This window comes from Oxyura jamaicensis, chromosome 8 (assembly GCF_011077185.1).
Source record: "Oxyura jamaicensis isolate SHBP4307 breed ruddy duck chromosome 8, BPBGC_Ojam_1.0, whole genome shotgun sequence".
Lineage (NCBI taxonomy): Eukaryota > Metazoa > Chordata > Aves > Anseriformes > Anatidae > Oxyura > Oxyura jamaicensis.
This window is the reverse complement of record NC_048900.1, coordinates 12,031,584-12,046,457: the sequence shown is the minus strand read 5'-3', so window position 1 is coordinate 12,046,457 and position 14,874 is coordinate 12,031,584. Positions and strand designations below refer to the sequence as shown.

The 14,874-nt window shown below is 53.2% G+C and overlaps 1 protein-coding gene across 1 annotated transcript in view; it reads left to right on the top strand.

Moving 5' to 3' along the window:
* Positions 1-14,874, top strand: part of PAPPA2 (pappalysin 2) — a gene marked incomplete at its 5' end in the record, with an annotated part of 70,571 nt that continues 55,697 nt past the window's right edge. The window contains one exon of the mRNA XM_035333376.1: positions 1-479. Coding sequence (XP_035189267.1) covers positions 1-479 — 479 coding nt within the window. The remainder of the gene's footprint in view (positions 480-14,874) is intronic.

The following is a 14,874-nucleotide window of genomic DNA, read 5'->3' as shown; positions in this document are numbered from 1 at the left end:
GACAACGTGGAGCTGGTCTCCCACTACAACCAGCACTGGCCGCTGCGGGGGGCCAAGGCGGTGCGGTACCGCGTGGTGAGCCTTGCCGAGGACGGCGGCGGGCGGCCGACGGTGAGCCGCGAGCAGGTCTGGCGGCAGCACCGGGCGCTGAGCGACGCTTTCCGCCCCTACAACATCTCCTGGCAGCTCAGCCTGCTGGAGGTGCGCAACTCCTCCCTGCGCCGCCGCGCCGTGCTGCTGGGCTGCGAGCCCAGCAAGGTGGGCAACGAGCGCTGCGACCCCGAGTGCGAGCACCCCCTGACCGGCTACGACGGCGGGGACTGCCGCCGGCCCGGCCGCTGCTTCTCCTGGAAGCGTCGCGATGGCGTCTGCCACATGGAGTGCAACAACATGCTGGACGACTTCGACGACGGCGACTGCTGCGACCCGCGCGCCGCCGACGTGGCCAGGACCTGCTTCGACCCCGACTCGCCCCAGCGGTAGGTGGGGGGGGGCTGGGGGCTGCGGCGCCCCCGGAGCCGCCCCGCGTGCGGTCGGTGCTTGTGCCAGACGCAGCAGCTTCGTGGCGTGGGGTCTGGCCGCCGGGGTGTGTGTGGGTGCAAGGTGCACGTGGAGCATCCGTGCGCGGCGTGGTGCCCCTGGATGCCCCCCGTGCCGGGGGGGCTGCTCTCGGTGTGCTCTGTGCGCCGCCCTCCTCCCCCGGTGCAGGCTGCCAGAGCCTCTGAAGTGCCGGCGCTGACGGCTTCCAGCGCTCGGGGCGCTGCCAGATGTGCTTTCTGGCCAGAGACAGGGGAAAAAAAAAAAAAAAAAACACGGGTTTTCTTTTTTTTTTTTTTTTCTTTTTTCTTTTTTTAAGTCATTTCCATCTCAGTGTCAGAGAGAGCTGCATGTTCCCCGTGGCCATGGGGCTCCCCCCTGCCCATCACCACCGTGGGCAGCACTGTCCCCCGGGGAGCAAATGTTCAAGGGAGGGTTTAGGGAGGCGTAGCTCCTTTGGTCTCCTCTCTCCATCACTTCTACTCTCTGGGCTGTGGGAGCAGGTAGGCTGTGGCCATAAATACTTTCTTCTTCCGAAGCCAGCCTCTTACCTTAGCCAGCTCCCAGGTGGGGACCTCAGGGCAGAGGGAAGCAAGTGCCTGAGGGCTGGGCAGTGGTGCTGGGGCCCCTCCCTCATTCTCAAGCTTTTCTCACACTCTGGGGGAGGACGAGGAGCCTTTCTCCCAGTGCTTCCCTCCAGCCACAGAGCCACACACGATGCCTCTGCCCAAGCACCCCCAGCAGATGTTTCCCCACCCCTGGAAGTCTCTTTGGTGACAGCCACCATCACCACCCTGTCTCTGCCCGTCCTCCTGCTTCCCACCGTGGTGAGCGAGCTCTTTCCTAACACGGGGGGGCGAGCGGTCCTCCTGCCTGCCCCACCGCTCTCCACGTGTGGTGGCCACCCGTGCCCACCAGGCAGGGCTTTGCTTCTCCATAGGAGCATGGCCAAGCTTGGTCCGTGCCCTGTGTGCGCAGCGAGAGGAATGTTTTCATCCTCAGACAAGAAGGGCTCCACCTTAAATTAAAAAAGGCCAAATTTTTGCTGGTATGAATCAGGGCTTCCATTTGTCAGGATTTTCCCCTGAAAGTTGGGAAAGAAAAAAAAAAAAAAAAAAAAAAAAACAATAAAAAACAACACACACACAAAGCAAAACAAAACAAAAACCTTGCTTCTGTGGGAAAGGAATGGGAAAATGGGAACACTAGGGAAATAACAAATCTTTTGCAATTTTTCTTTCCACAGACCTTGTTGGTCTGCATGTAAGACAAGATTGATTGTAGGCTAAGCTCCGAAGGAGAAATCCAGTGTGCCCGGTGTCTGGGAATCGTGGGGGCACGAATTGAACCCTGCTGCTGCTGGGGTCCCCCAGGCTGCCGTTCCCTGCCCTCGGGGAGCGCTGGCACAGCCCTTGCTTCGGGCACCCCAGCAGCTGTGGTAGGCCTATGGAGAAGTTGCACCCCGTTGTTTTTCTGGGAAAAACATTGGGAAATTGGTAGCGTGGGTCTGGGAAATGGTGAGGTGATCCAGAGCTGCCTGCATGGCTGGGTCAGTGCCATTCCCTGCAGGTCGGTGGGCAAATCCCCAAACACACAAGCCCAGGGAAAGGGCTGGTACATTTGGCTTTGGCCATAATTTGGCCAAATGAAGATTTATGAGGAGTGGGGCAGCTGAGGAGCTAAAATGAGGGAAATAACGTGAAATAAAAGCAAACCAACTGAGGAAGGGCAGCACAGGAGGAGCCGGGTGCCGGGAGGTGAGCGGTGGCAGGCAGCAGGATGCCCCTGGTGCTGTGCTCCAGCTGCTGACATCTCCTTTCAGAGCAAGGTGGCACAACAAAGCCCCGGGATTTTTCACACAGTGAATCATCCCCGTCATGTTTCACTTCGAGGCAGCGGTTTGGGTGTGAATGCTTCTCAGTACTGCCAAAAATCATCCAAAGGAGAAAGCTGGAGCAAGGCACCAGGCAATTTCTTACCAGGGCTGTCGACAGATGCAGTTTTGGGGAAGGGTCTTGGTACCTTGGCCTGTGTGACCGTAAGCACTTGTAAATGCCTTGAATGTCTTAGTGGGTCCCTCACCTCCCTGGGGCTGCAGCTTGGAGAAGGACAAATGATGTTTCTGGAGGGAGCCGTGCTTTGTACCTGGCAGAGATCTCAGTGTGCTTCCCCTCGGTGGTCGCGTGGACCCTTGGCCGTGCTGAGCACGGGAGGGAGAGGGGGGTCTGAGGGAAAGGTGGCAGGGCTGCGGGGCAGGGAATGACACTGTGCCAGGACACCGTGCCCAGACCTCGGGGCACCTCTCGGCCACCTGGGCTGGGACAAGTCCCACGGCACCCCCAGGCACGGCTCGGCCAGGGGCCGGGTGCTGGCGGCAGAGCCAGCCCAGAGGGCAGCACGTCAAGGGCGTCCCAGCCACCCTGACTCACCATGGGAAGAGGGAGGGGACGGACCACGCCAGGAGGGCTGTCTGCTGTCATCCTGTGCCCAGTCTCACCCGGGTTTAGAGCATTTTCCAGGAGCTGCTGGCAGCGCGGTGCCAGGGGCCGGAGTAAAATCCGCGCTGATTTGCTGCAGACACGCATCTCCCCGCAGGCCTGAGTGCTGTGGTAATTGGTGTTCTTGGAAGGCAAGCAGCAACAGCTCATTAGCAGCAATTAACACTCAGCGAGGGTCCCCCTCGGGCAGCTAGTCAATGAGTCTGGTGTGTGACACAGCGAGCGTGAAAAGGAAAACCAGAGGGCTGCCCGGGTAAGGGCAGAGCTGCCGGGCCTCTCGTCTCAGCACCCCGGAACCCAGCAGAAGCACCACAAGTAACAGCAGGAGGTGCAAAACCACCGGGCCCCGCCAGCCCCACCAGAAGCACAGGTGGTGGAGGAGATGGTCCCTAAAGGGACGGCCACGGGGGACAAAGGGGCTGTGGCACCTCCCCGCTCGGCCTCTGCCATGGCCCCGAAGGCTGAGAGGGAGAAGGAGACGTGTGGGGCAGTGTCTGAGCACGGCTGGGCTCTCCCTGCCCCACGCCTCCCCTTTGCCTCCTGTCTACACATCCTCAGAGCGAGGCATTCGGCTCTGCCTCCCCTGGGACGGCCACAGCCGCCGTACGAAGCTCTGATTGATCAGCCGGGCGCCTGAGGAGCCTTAATGCTGGCGGAGCTGGGCTCCCTCCTCAGGGAGGGATGCTTAATTGGGTTAGGGTCGTTCGGGAGCCTCCTGCTTTCGAAGCAGTGCCTTCAGAAGCTAACCCAGATTAACCTCAGGGAACATCTCCTGTGGACAACCCCGAGGACTCGTGGCTCTGAGCTGCTCCCGGGCCTTGAGTTGTTGTCAGGAAATTCGGCTGATGGCCTGATGGACCCTAAAGGTGTCCCAGGGAGAGCAGGTGAGGCAAGGATGGCCTCCTGTTGCTTCTCCTCTCTGGCAGAGGTGCAGGAGAGGAGCATTGATTAACAGGGCTTTTTTTGCAGTCTGATGGATTTCTCGGTGGAGGCGTTAATGTTTCATGAGAGCCCTTGGACTGAGCCCATAAAAGTCTTTGTCTTTCCTTGTGGGAAAGCCCACTCTCTCTGGGCTCTTCCCATTGATTACTAATTTCAAAACTTGGCAAAGATAGATGGGACTGTCCTGGGTAGAGCCCCTGACACCACGGGGACAGGCTGCCTGCCGAGGCGCTGGCGATGTGACCAAGCCCATGTCCTTGCAAACGTGCTTCTGGGTGCCTGAGCTCCCCCCGAGCCTGAGGCTGGGGCAAAGCTCTCGGATTTGCTTTTGACCGGCTGGGTCCCCCGGGGTGCCACACAGGAGGACAACCCAAATCGCCTGTGAGCAGCGGGTGCTGGTCCCTGCCCGGGGCCGCAGGCAGTCTGGGCGCTTTTGGGGGAAAACAGCCTGCCCAGATGTGAGTTATTGTTCTAGGAGCTCCCACCATCCGGCTCTTTGCTCTTTGTCCTGGCTTTCAGCACTGCCCATGTTCCTCCTCACCCCACCGTGCTCATGTCTGCAGCTGCGAGCCTAGGAAACACACACGTGGCCCGGTGGCACCCCATCAGCTCCGTGGGGGGGGGGGAGTCCTGGGGGTGATTTATCCACTTTTGCGTTGGCAGGCTGGGCTGCAGACACAGGAGTCTAGTTTTCCTTGGCCTGACCAGCCCCGTTATTTAGGAAATCACATCGTCCCTCTGCAGAGGGGATGGGACCGCCCGGGCTCGGCATGGCCTGAGCCCCCCAAAACAGCCCAAGGCTTTGCTGGGGAGCTCTGGATGCTGAGCACTGGAGGCTGTCGCCTGCCAAGGGCTGTGCTGGGGACCAGAGGCAGCCCCAGGGTTGGCTTTTTGTGTTGTTTGTTTGTGGTTAACGTAGAATTGCTACATTACAAAGCTTCCCCAATAAATTATCCCGTGTCCTTTTTATATCTGCGAGGGAGGCATTTTTAGAGTGCTGGCTTGCGCGCTGTGCTCCGGCTGGGACACCCAATTGCCTGGACCTAAAAATAAGTTGGAGGCTGGGGACTTGTTATTTTCCCCTCTCTCTCTCTCTTTTTTTTTTTTTTTAATTTATTTATTTTTTCTCTAAGAAGAGGAGGTGTTTGGGTTGAACAGATTCCTTTCCCTCTCTTTGTCCATATCGATCCCCATCCCAACCAATGTCAAAGCTACAAACGTTTGCCCTTCAGTGAGAAGCTCAGGGTGAATGCAGCAACGTCTCGGGTCTCTCTGCAGCCCTGCCTTCTCCCCACCAGTAATCTGAGGCACTTCCCACAGAGGAGGATGCTGCAGGAGGTGCAGGCACCTGGTGAAAAGCTGGACCCTTGCCTTCCATTGAACAGCAGCGGGGGTGTAGGTGCCTACTTTCTTTAATGCCTTTGAAAGCCCTGCGCAGTGAAGGCTGTGTGTTCTGTGGTGTTTTTAAGCATGGGCCCACCTCCCTGTGCTTTGGGAAAGGGTAATACCAGATGGGGAAACTGAGGCACAGAACTCCCTGCCACCGTGTCCCCTGGCTGTGCAGCAGTGCAGTGCTGGGGCTCTGTCTCCTGTCCCTCAGTTCCTAGAGGGGTAAAAGGCATTTAACGTGAGGAGATGAAGCTGTTCAGTCCTGACTAACTGCAAGGCAAAAATTTGCACTGGTGTCTGCACAGTCCCCCCCTGCCTGGGTTGCTTGAAGTCCCCTGGCCTCCTGCAGCCTGTGCAGCGGCAGCAGAGGACGGGAGCCTTGCACCCACCTGTGTTGTCCCTGCTTTGGGCTCTGGGGGACACTCACTTGTTTGCAGAGACCCCTTCATCCCCTGGGATGCTACTTCATTTATTCTGAGGTGAGCAAAAAGTGAGAGAGAGCTGTTTTACAGCAGATCCCCTCCCACGGTCTGAATGGGGACTGGGCTTATCTGCACAGCCTGAGGCAGGGGAAGAGTGCTGCAAGGCTCAGCCCTGGCCCGGGAAGTTTTTTATTTTCCTTTGAAACAAACAATCCAGGCGGAAACTGAACCATACCTGGCTTTGTTTTGCTTGGAGCCTGCTCTAGAATAACTTGCCACTGTTGAGTTCAGCCTGGTGAAACTGCAAGGGGCTGCGAGCTGTGCTCCCCCCCCCCCAGCGCACACGTGTTCTGTGTAACGCAGCCTCTCGGCCGCCAGCATCAACAGCAGGAAGAGCAGGCGAGCACTTATCCTGCCCTGGGGACGGCCAGGCTCTCTGAGGCGTGCTGGTGGGCGCTGGAGCCGGGCTGCTGCTGCTGCCTTGCTGGGTTTTAGAGCCAAGCCGTGCGGAGGAGGGCTGCGGGGCTCCCTGCCCCAGGTCAAAGCCAGATCTGGAGCTCTTCTCCTTGCAAATTCTTTGTGTTAGCTCCCCCAGTCCAGTGCTCTGCTCCTGTTCTCAGAGGTGATGATGCCTCGTGCTGACAGCTCCCCTAGAATCATGGAATCATAATCACAGAATGGCTTGGGTTGGAAGGGACCTCAAGGATCATCCAGTTCCAACCCCCTGCCATAGGCAGGGATGCCACCCACTAGGTCAGGCTGCTCGGGGCCTCATCCAGCCTCCCCTCTTCTTTCCAAGGGCCAGCCTCTCAGACAACCCTCGTGCAGCCCCCATAGATATGCAGACTTACCCACTTGCTAGGTCCGTGCCCTCGGGGTGGCCAGGTTTGTGCTTTGGGAGATGAAAGAGAGGGTTCAGAAGTCACCTTGATGGTCTGAGCATCCTTTGTGCCCGCTGTGTATGAAGCGTAGACGGTGTTCTCCTCTTTGCAAAGCCCCCAGGCTGGTTTCAGACAAGAATCTCATATCTGTGTCCCTGCAGGCTCCTGAAAATGGGCAGCCAGGAGAGGGACGATGGGCCCAAGGTGGGGAGTAACAGCAGCCTGTGCTGAGCCCTTGGAGACCTCAGAGAGCTGCTGGGTCTGGGGGGAAATAGCCTTAAATCTGTGTCTCAGTTTGGGGATTTGGGCTTCCTTTGGAATTTCTTCCTATTTATGGTTTTCGTCCATGTTAACCCCCAGATAAACCAAGTTTTCTGCCTGGGACTTTGAATGTAGGATCATCAACTGGGAGCCTGCAGGTTGAGCTTAATCCCAGGGGTTTTGGAGGTGTGTTTGGCTTTTGAGCTCTCCCTGGGAGCAATGGGCAGCCCTCGGGGCCACAGAGGATGAGATGCTCTGTGTCCTCTGCTCCCCACACGAGAGCCCAGCTGTTCTGAAAGCCTGGCTCTTCATCGCCACTCGCCCTGATGAAAGACGTCCTCCTACCTTTGTGGGTCTCGGATGGGTCGCGTGTTTTCAGATGATCTCACCCGCGAGGAAATTGCAAGTCTCTTTGAGGAAGAGATGGCCGTGATTCATGCCGATAGAAATAGAAAGGCCAAACAAGCAAATGGAAACTCCCTATTGACCATGTCCCTGCAATTTAAAAGGGTTTTTACTACCTATTCCAGTACGCATTTGAAAATCATATGCATTTACTCTCACATACTACAATCAGATGGTTTTTAAGCCATTAAGGCCCATTGGGTCAATAACTACCATTTTCAAAAATCTATTAAATACCCATTTCCGTGGAAATAGAGCTTCTGCAATTGATCACTGCGACCAGCTCCCATTAAAATAAACCCCAAATGCTATCAACTCCCCCAAGATGTAGAGCACTAAAACACAGATTGCTGGGACAAATTTATCCCAGGGGAAAGTTGATGGCCCATTATGCTTAAGCAACACAAGAATTGTCACATAAGCCAGGAAGTTTATGGGACTTGCATGGGCTTGTCTTCCCCGAGGGCTTGAAAAGGAAGGTTCATGGGGTGAATCGGTAGTACTAACACAAGCTCAAAGCCAGCCTCCCACGGGATGTTTTTGGGAAACATCTGGCGTATTTTGTATTAACTTTCAAGTGAGTGTAGCCTTTGGTTGTTTGGCAGAATGAAATGATGCTCTAGGGCTGAGGAGCTGTAAGAAATGATGAAGTTGTGGATCTGTTCTTGGTGTCACAGTGTTCTCCAAGCAGAATTATACAAGGTGGGTGTGGGTGTGGGTGACACACACCTCTGAGGCTGTAAGAGGGAAATCTGTGAGGAAGGTCACCTTACAGTAATGAGGATGTCCTGCTTCCAGTCCTTGTCTCTCTGCTCTGGGAGGGAAGCCCTTTGGGGCTGCTGGTGTTGCGATGGCTGTGGAGGTGTGAGCATGGTGGGATTGTAGGAGATCCCTGCAGGTTGTCCCTGGATGAGAAGTGGCTTGAGGTGGAAGGATGGTGCCCAGGGGCTTGGAAAAGTGGGGGAGAAAGAGTTGTGGTGGGGACACCCATTCTCCCACATGGCTGGTAGCTCTTCCCACACTTGGGAGATGAGAGCTGTGTGAGTCCCAAAAGCCACTGTGGAGCAGAGACTCAGTGTCCCTGTTCATAACTGGAGGGCGACAGCTCGGGCAGGTCCCCTCCAGGAGGTGGCCCAGAGAGCTAGGGCCATTTCTCCAGGCTCCCACTGCAAATACCCGACACCTACCAAGTTTTGTTTATCCATGAACACTTTTATTCCTGCACTTTAATCTCAATTACACCAAGCTTCAGCCCCCTTTCCTGCTCAGAGAGCTCCTCATTCCTTCTGTTGCTGCTCTTATTTCTCGAAGGTTTTTTTCCTTTTTGCTTTCAGCCTGGCTTCAGGGAGTTCCTGTTTCCCCCTGCTCTCCCCACCCTCTCAGATGCAGCCTGTCTGCTGGTCAGTCCTGTTTTTACATTCTTAGGTCAAGACCTGTCTTTATTCCTCTATTTAAGTTAATCTCAATCAATCCATCATTAGTTCAGGACAAGTTTTCCTTCTTTCATCGGCTCTTTCATAATTCTTACACTGCTTACCAAAACCAGGTCTAAAATAGCATTGGCTTTTTCTGGTGCAATGATTATTTAGTAAAGAATTTTGCTAGCAAACACTTCCAGGAATAGCTGGATCATGCCAACGTTAGCAGCATTTACTCTTCAGCCTATCTCAGGGCAAAATGCCCTGCACAGCTTTCTAGTCTGACACTAACGTTATTGTTCTTTCTTACCCAAATCTGACCTCAAGAAGCTGCACGCTCCTCTCTGATGTAACATCTGCTGTGTGCTAACACGCTGCAGCCTTCTTGGTCTCTTTCCTCAGTAAATCTGCACAGAAGGGTCACAGCCTTGAACCACAGCCCCTTTCCGATCCTGTCCGCAGCTCTGCCAGTGCAGCTCTCCGACCCTGCAGCATCAGCGGCTGCTTCAGTCCCAAAGCCAAATCCACCTCCCACGTGGAGACTGAGGGTTTCCTCTGAATGCAGCAGGAATTGCTCTTGTGTAAGGGAAATCCCTGATCCTGAAGGCACGATATAGGGGTGTTTTGGACTCTCACCCTTTCTTACATCTTGACACTCAGCCCCTCGTGCTAATAGTAAACTGTCTCCTACACGATGCTGTTAGTGGTGGCTGCTTCCTCCTTCCCATTGTTCTTTCACTGACGGTGGGGTGTATGTGATGTTCTCATCCCCTGTGCACCCGAATGGCTTTGGGCTCTTTGCCTGGGCTCGGTTTTGAGGACCACCATCAGTCTAGTCTGGAGGCAGACCAGACAACCCATCCTGACTTGCACTGTGTGCCCAGCTGGTAGCATGTCCAGAAGGGAGGCAAGGCTGAGCATCACCTGGGAATTCCCGTGCTGGGAACAGGGATGAGGATTCACAAATCACAAAAAGTAAGGAGGATTCATGCATGCAAACAGAGCCTGAGTCTGGAAGACTCTTTAGAGGAAGAGTCCTTTGGTGGTGTGAACTGAAGATGTTCATTTTGGCTCAGAATCTGGAAGAGCATCTCTTCACTGATGAAGTGGAGAGTTGAGAGAGTCTATCCTCAGAAATATTCATGCCACTTGATCTAGCACCTGTCTTCATGGATTGAGTTGTGGCTCTTCGGGTTTCAGCTTTTCAGAAGAAAGGTTGCTGTGCATTATCTTAACCCTTTGCAACCTTGGGGGCACATGTCAGCACACCAAAAATGTTCCTGGTGCTTGTTCCTGGGAAGTCTGAGGGATTCCTCATTTGTTAAGCAAAGGTTTGGGTTGGAAAAAAGGAGCCTCCCTGCCTGGCAGGAGCAGGAAGAGGAATTTCCTTGTGGTGGGTGAGGAACATGAAAGCAGAATCCCCTGTGACTTCATTAGGCTGAATGGTTAGCTTGGAGCTGGCTGGGTCTCAAGTATTTTCCAGCTGTCCATGGAGGGCACTTGGACAACTTCCATCCAACCCCACTCCCACATCCCCTCTGAAATGTCTACAGGGAGAAGACTCCTATTTTTGCATTGCAGTGGAATTCCTGTGGCATTACACACTGCATCCTTTGCAATACCCAGAGAATTGGGTTTGATTTATGGTGCTGCATGGGGTACGTGCTGGCCTTGCTTTTCATTCAGAAGTGCCATCTTTTGTCTTTCACTGGTAATGGTCATTCTTATGGCTCCAAGTCTTCCCGTTGTGATAAGGCTATCACTAGAACCTGCTGTTCTTGCTTCTCTTATGCCACCTTAAACCAAATCAGGCTTATATTACAGTTTGCCCATTCTACTGGTGCTTGGAGAAACACATTGTTTTCTCTGTTGGCCAAGCCAGCCCAGAGCTTTACTTACAAACACAAGAAGAAAGATGCTGTCTTCACTGTGGGCTAGGAAAAAAATGTGCAGGCAAACACATGAAAAGGGAGGTGAGGGTTTTCCTGCGAGGCACAGTCTTCTTCCTATTGTGACCGGGTGGTACAGAGGAGATAGAGGTGGGCTCTGAGAAGAGCTGCGTGGTGAGAGGACAGAAAGTGATGGACACAAGTCAGAATGTGAGAAGTTTGTATTAGGCATTAGGAATCTTTCTTTCCATCAGGATGTCTAAATGTTGCCAAGAGAGGGAGTTAAACCTCTGTCCTTGGAGGAGTTCAGGTCTCAGCTGGACATGGCTCTGAGCAGTTTAGTGTTATTAGACCTGCTCTGAACAAAAAGGGGTCAGACTAGTTGGCCTGAGGAGGTCCTCTTCATATGCAGCTACGAGTCTTGGATTCCGCAATTCTTTGGTGATAGTCACTGAAGCTGCTCGACTTGCCTTCCTTCCCCTCCTTCAAGTAGCCTGAAACGTCACACAGTGACAGTGCGTTGTCATTGCCCGTGCAGAGCTGGGTGCTCCTGACCCATTACCAGGACCACAGAAGCACTGGTGCTGCTTCACCGTACTGCTGTGGAGCAACACAAGGTCCAGGCTCTTCCCCATCCTGCTTCTTTCCAGCAGCCACGAGTCCTGCAGTTATGCACGGGGTACCTAAGCCTGCCTTTGGTTCAGGTGGTCAGCTAACGTCAGTCAGCAGATCTCCAAGGCAGCACTATCACAGGTCAGCACCAGCCATGACGGCAGCCCTCATATCTGTACTAATTCCTCCAAATACCATCATTTCAGCTGGTGTTCATGCCCAGGCTCATTTCTAATAATGGCAGTCTGCCATCCCTCCTTCTTTAATCTCTGTCTACTGTTGCATGTACTCTTCTCAGAAGCTGCACTCTCCCAGGGATGCAGCTACTCCTTAGGCTGAGCAGGTAGCTGCTCGCCAGTGAGGTTTTCATGTTCTTGGAAAAATGTTTTTAATCTGGCAAACCTGATCACTTTTCTCTGCCTATCTTCTGTCATCTGCTTTATTCTTTGGGTTGTGAGGTGGGTTTTTTGGTGTTTTGGCTTTTTTTTTTTTTTTTTTTTTTTTTTCCTGCTCAGCTGAAATCCAAGTCTCCATGTGTCCTTCTGGCTTTCGCTGTGTATGAGTGCTGGTTTGCAGCACTCACCGTGCCATAAATACCATCTAGTTTGGAATACTCAGTCTTGAAGGAGTTGGGAAGCTATTTGGGGAGCAGAGGAGAGTGCTGTCCCATTTGTGGAGACCAAAGGCTGCTCTGCTCCCCCCCAGGGAAAATCACAGAAGCGCCAAAGAGGAGGGAGAGCATGACCTTGGCAGTAAGTGACAGACAAAGACGCCAGTTGCATGCTCCTTGTCTCAGCTGAGGATGCCAGTGGGAAATATGGACTGAGGGGAATCAGAGTTGCCCATTCTAGAGTTGTTTTGGTCTTGCTCGTGTCTTTGGGGACACCAGCAGGAAGATGTTTGTGCTTTCCCTGTCATAGCGGGTGAAATCGGGGTCCTTTTGTCTCCTTCTCCATCCAACCCACGAGCACCTCAGTGCTGAAACTGCTCCCCCTACCCTTGACACAGCCCCGAGCCATCCAATACTCTCAATGGAGGAAATTAGTTATTTATAATTAAGGGTTGACAAAAAATGTTGCTAGTGTCAAGGGAACAGCAGGCGACAGCCAGAAAAACATCATGTCTCCAGAAGAGAGGCGGCGGGAATATCCCTCTGAATAGGGCTGACGTCAGCCCTCGGAATTTGGACAGCCTGGAAGGCTTTGGGGCTATTTTTCCAAGATATCATAGGTCAGGAATCAACGTTATTTTTAATTCTGTGTCCCCCGAGCAGCTCTGGTGCATAAGGGAGACTTTTTCTCCCTCTTCCCCCTCCTTACACTCTATTTCTATGAAATTTTTGCTTCTCTTCCTTCCGACTCATGCCACAAATATGTCCTTCAGGTTTATTTATTCTTCTCCCTATCTATTCCTCCCGGCCTGCTCCCGTCTTGGTTGGGTTGAAGAGATGGCGTCAGCGTGGCGCGTGTCTGGGATGCTCAGGCGAGACATCACAGAGAAGAGATCATGTTATCCTAATTTGCCGTTTCCGGTTGGGAGAGTTTTTCTCTCCGCAAGCTGATGTGGCTGGGGAAAGTGTTCTGGGAATGCTGCTTTGTGGTGGGAGATCTCAGGGCCTGGTGAAGACAAGCTGGTCATCTCATCCCATCATTAAATGCTGCCATACGCATCAGCCAAGATTTTCTGAAGTAGGTGAAGTTTTGGAGCTCCTTTGCCCCTGGGAAGGTGGGGAGATGACCAGGCCAGGATGGCCCCTCAGGGCTGACTGGCAGGGGCGAGGTGGTCAGCAGATCCCCGTTACCTGCAGGGAGAGGCAGTCAGCAGATCTGTTACCTGATACTTCCCGAGGCAGTTTGAAAACCTTTGCTATTCCAGATGCAGGGAAATGGTCACCCTCGGGTTTAATGCACTCCTTTCCACATGCCATCCTGCTTTAGTATGCTTCTGAAATCTTGTTCCTTTATTTTATTTTTTTATTCACTTTTTCCTCCTCCTCTTGCCTTTGCTGTAGCAACCTCTCTCTTTCTAAACAAGTATGTTGGTATAATAACTGCACTAGGGATCTTGCCATTTCAAACAGTGTATTTGCACATTTCTCACTGCTTTCCCTGCTCGTTTCACGTCTCGGATGAGAACATGCCTTTTTCCTCTTAGCCCGTGTTTAACTTTTTGTCCTTTCTTCCATAATTCAACGCGGTGAGGAATGTGCTAATGGATGCCACTTTTACAGGAGCTGCTCGCTCACAGACAGCCGGTGTGCCTTCCCGGCTAGTCCGGCGTAAAGAAACTCTTGTGTTCCCTTCGTGATCTCTCCATGCAGCTCGAAGATGCCAATTGCTCCTGGAAGCATGGGAATAAGTGAAATGCTTTCCACCACCTTAATGTTGCTATTGGCTTTATGCTGCAGATTTAGTCATTCTTATGACATATTTCCACAATGGTGCATTTCCATCATCATTCCACAGTGATGTACTTGAAGCCTTTCCATGCGTTTTTTTTCCACTTAGGACCTCTGAAATTAATGCAGTCTTCCCTTTGGCTTTGTAAACTGTGGGGTCAGACTCCTCAGACTTTGAAGACCTGGAGACATGTCTTCTAGGACTACCTGTCCCAGCGCTGTCTCAGCCCATGAGGGTCATGGCACTGACAGTGGAAACAGTGGCACTTAATTTAGGGGAGGATCTGGCACTTGCAGCACAGCCCGAGGCCCTGCAGTCCCACTACTATTATTATTGGAGTTGGTGTTGTTATTATGAAGTTAGATCCTGATCCTTTTACACTGCTGAGGACGTGAACTCTGTAAAGACCAATGCTGTTGGTGTACTGGCGAAGGCAGTGTAGACCTCCGACCTGTGCAGAAAGCACCACGCAGGGGAGAATAAAACCTAAATCTCCCGACTACCACTTTTCTCCAAGCACGGAGACATGCCAGCCCTGCAGGTGTAGTGAGGATCGTTGGCGTGATGCCCAGGCCCCCCTGGTGTTACTGCTCTGCTGTTCACTGTAGGACAAGTGCAAAGTGCCCTTTAGAAATGGATGTATTGCATATTTTTTACTCCCACTACTCTTTATCCTCAGCTCTGGAGACTGGAGGAGAGACAGCCAGCAGTGTCATTAGGAGGCTTCCCCCCTAGACATGCCCCTTGGTGGAACTGTCTCCAGACTTGTTCCCCTCTCCTCATGAAGCTTATTTTGGAGTTTAGTTGGTACATCATCTCCATCCTCCTGCAGCAATCCCAGACCACCCCTCTCAGAGGGGGCTCTCTCCAAGGTCAGGCCATGCTCTGTTTTGAGCAGAACTGGAAGAGAGATGTCTCAGAGCAAAGTCGGAGGAACCTTTTGCTCATGTTCTTCTTCCCTATGCAACATGCAGTCGTGGGGGTGAGGTGGCACCCCGTGGCACATGCCTGTGTCCTGCAGGGACTCCTTGTTCTTACCACCCGCTGCCACCTCCCACCAGACCGCTCGTCCCGAGGAAGCAGGCAGAGAGGAGAGCCATGGCTGTGAAATCCTCCAGATTAGAAAAGCTGGGGAGATGTCTTCCTATTTGCGTGACTGCATCCCACCTAACCGTGTTGCTAACAGTCCCTGCTCCTCCCGCACTATACCAAGTTGGTCCC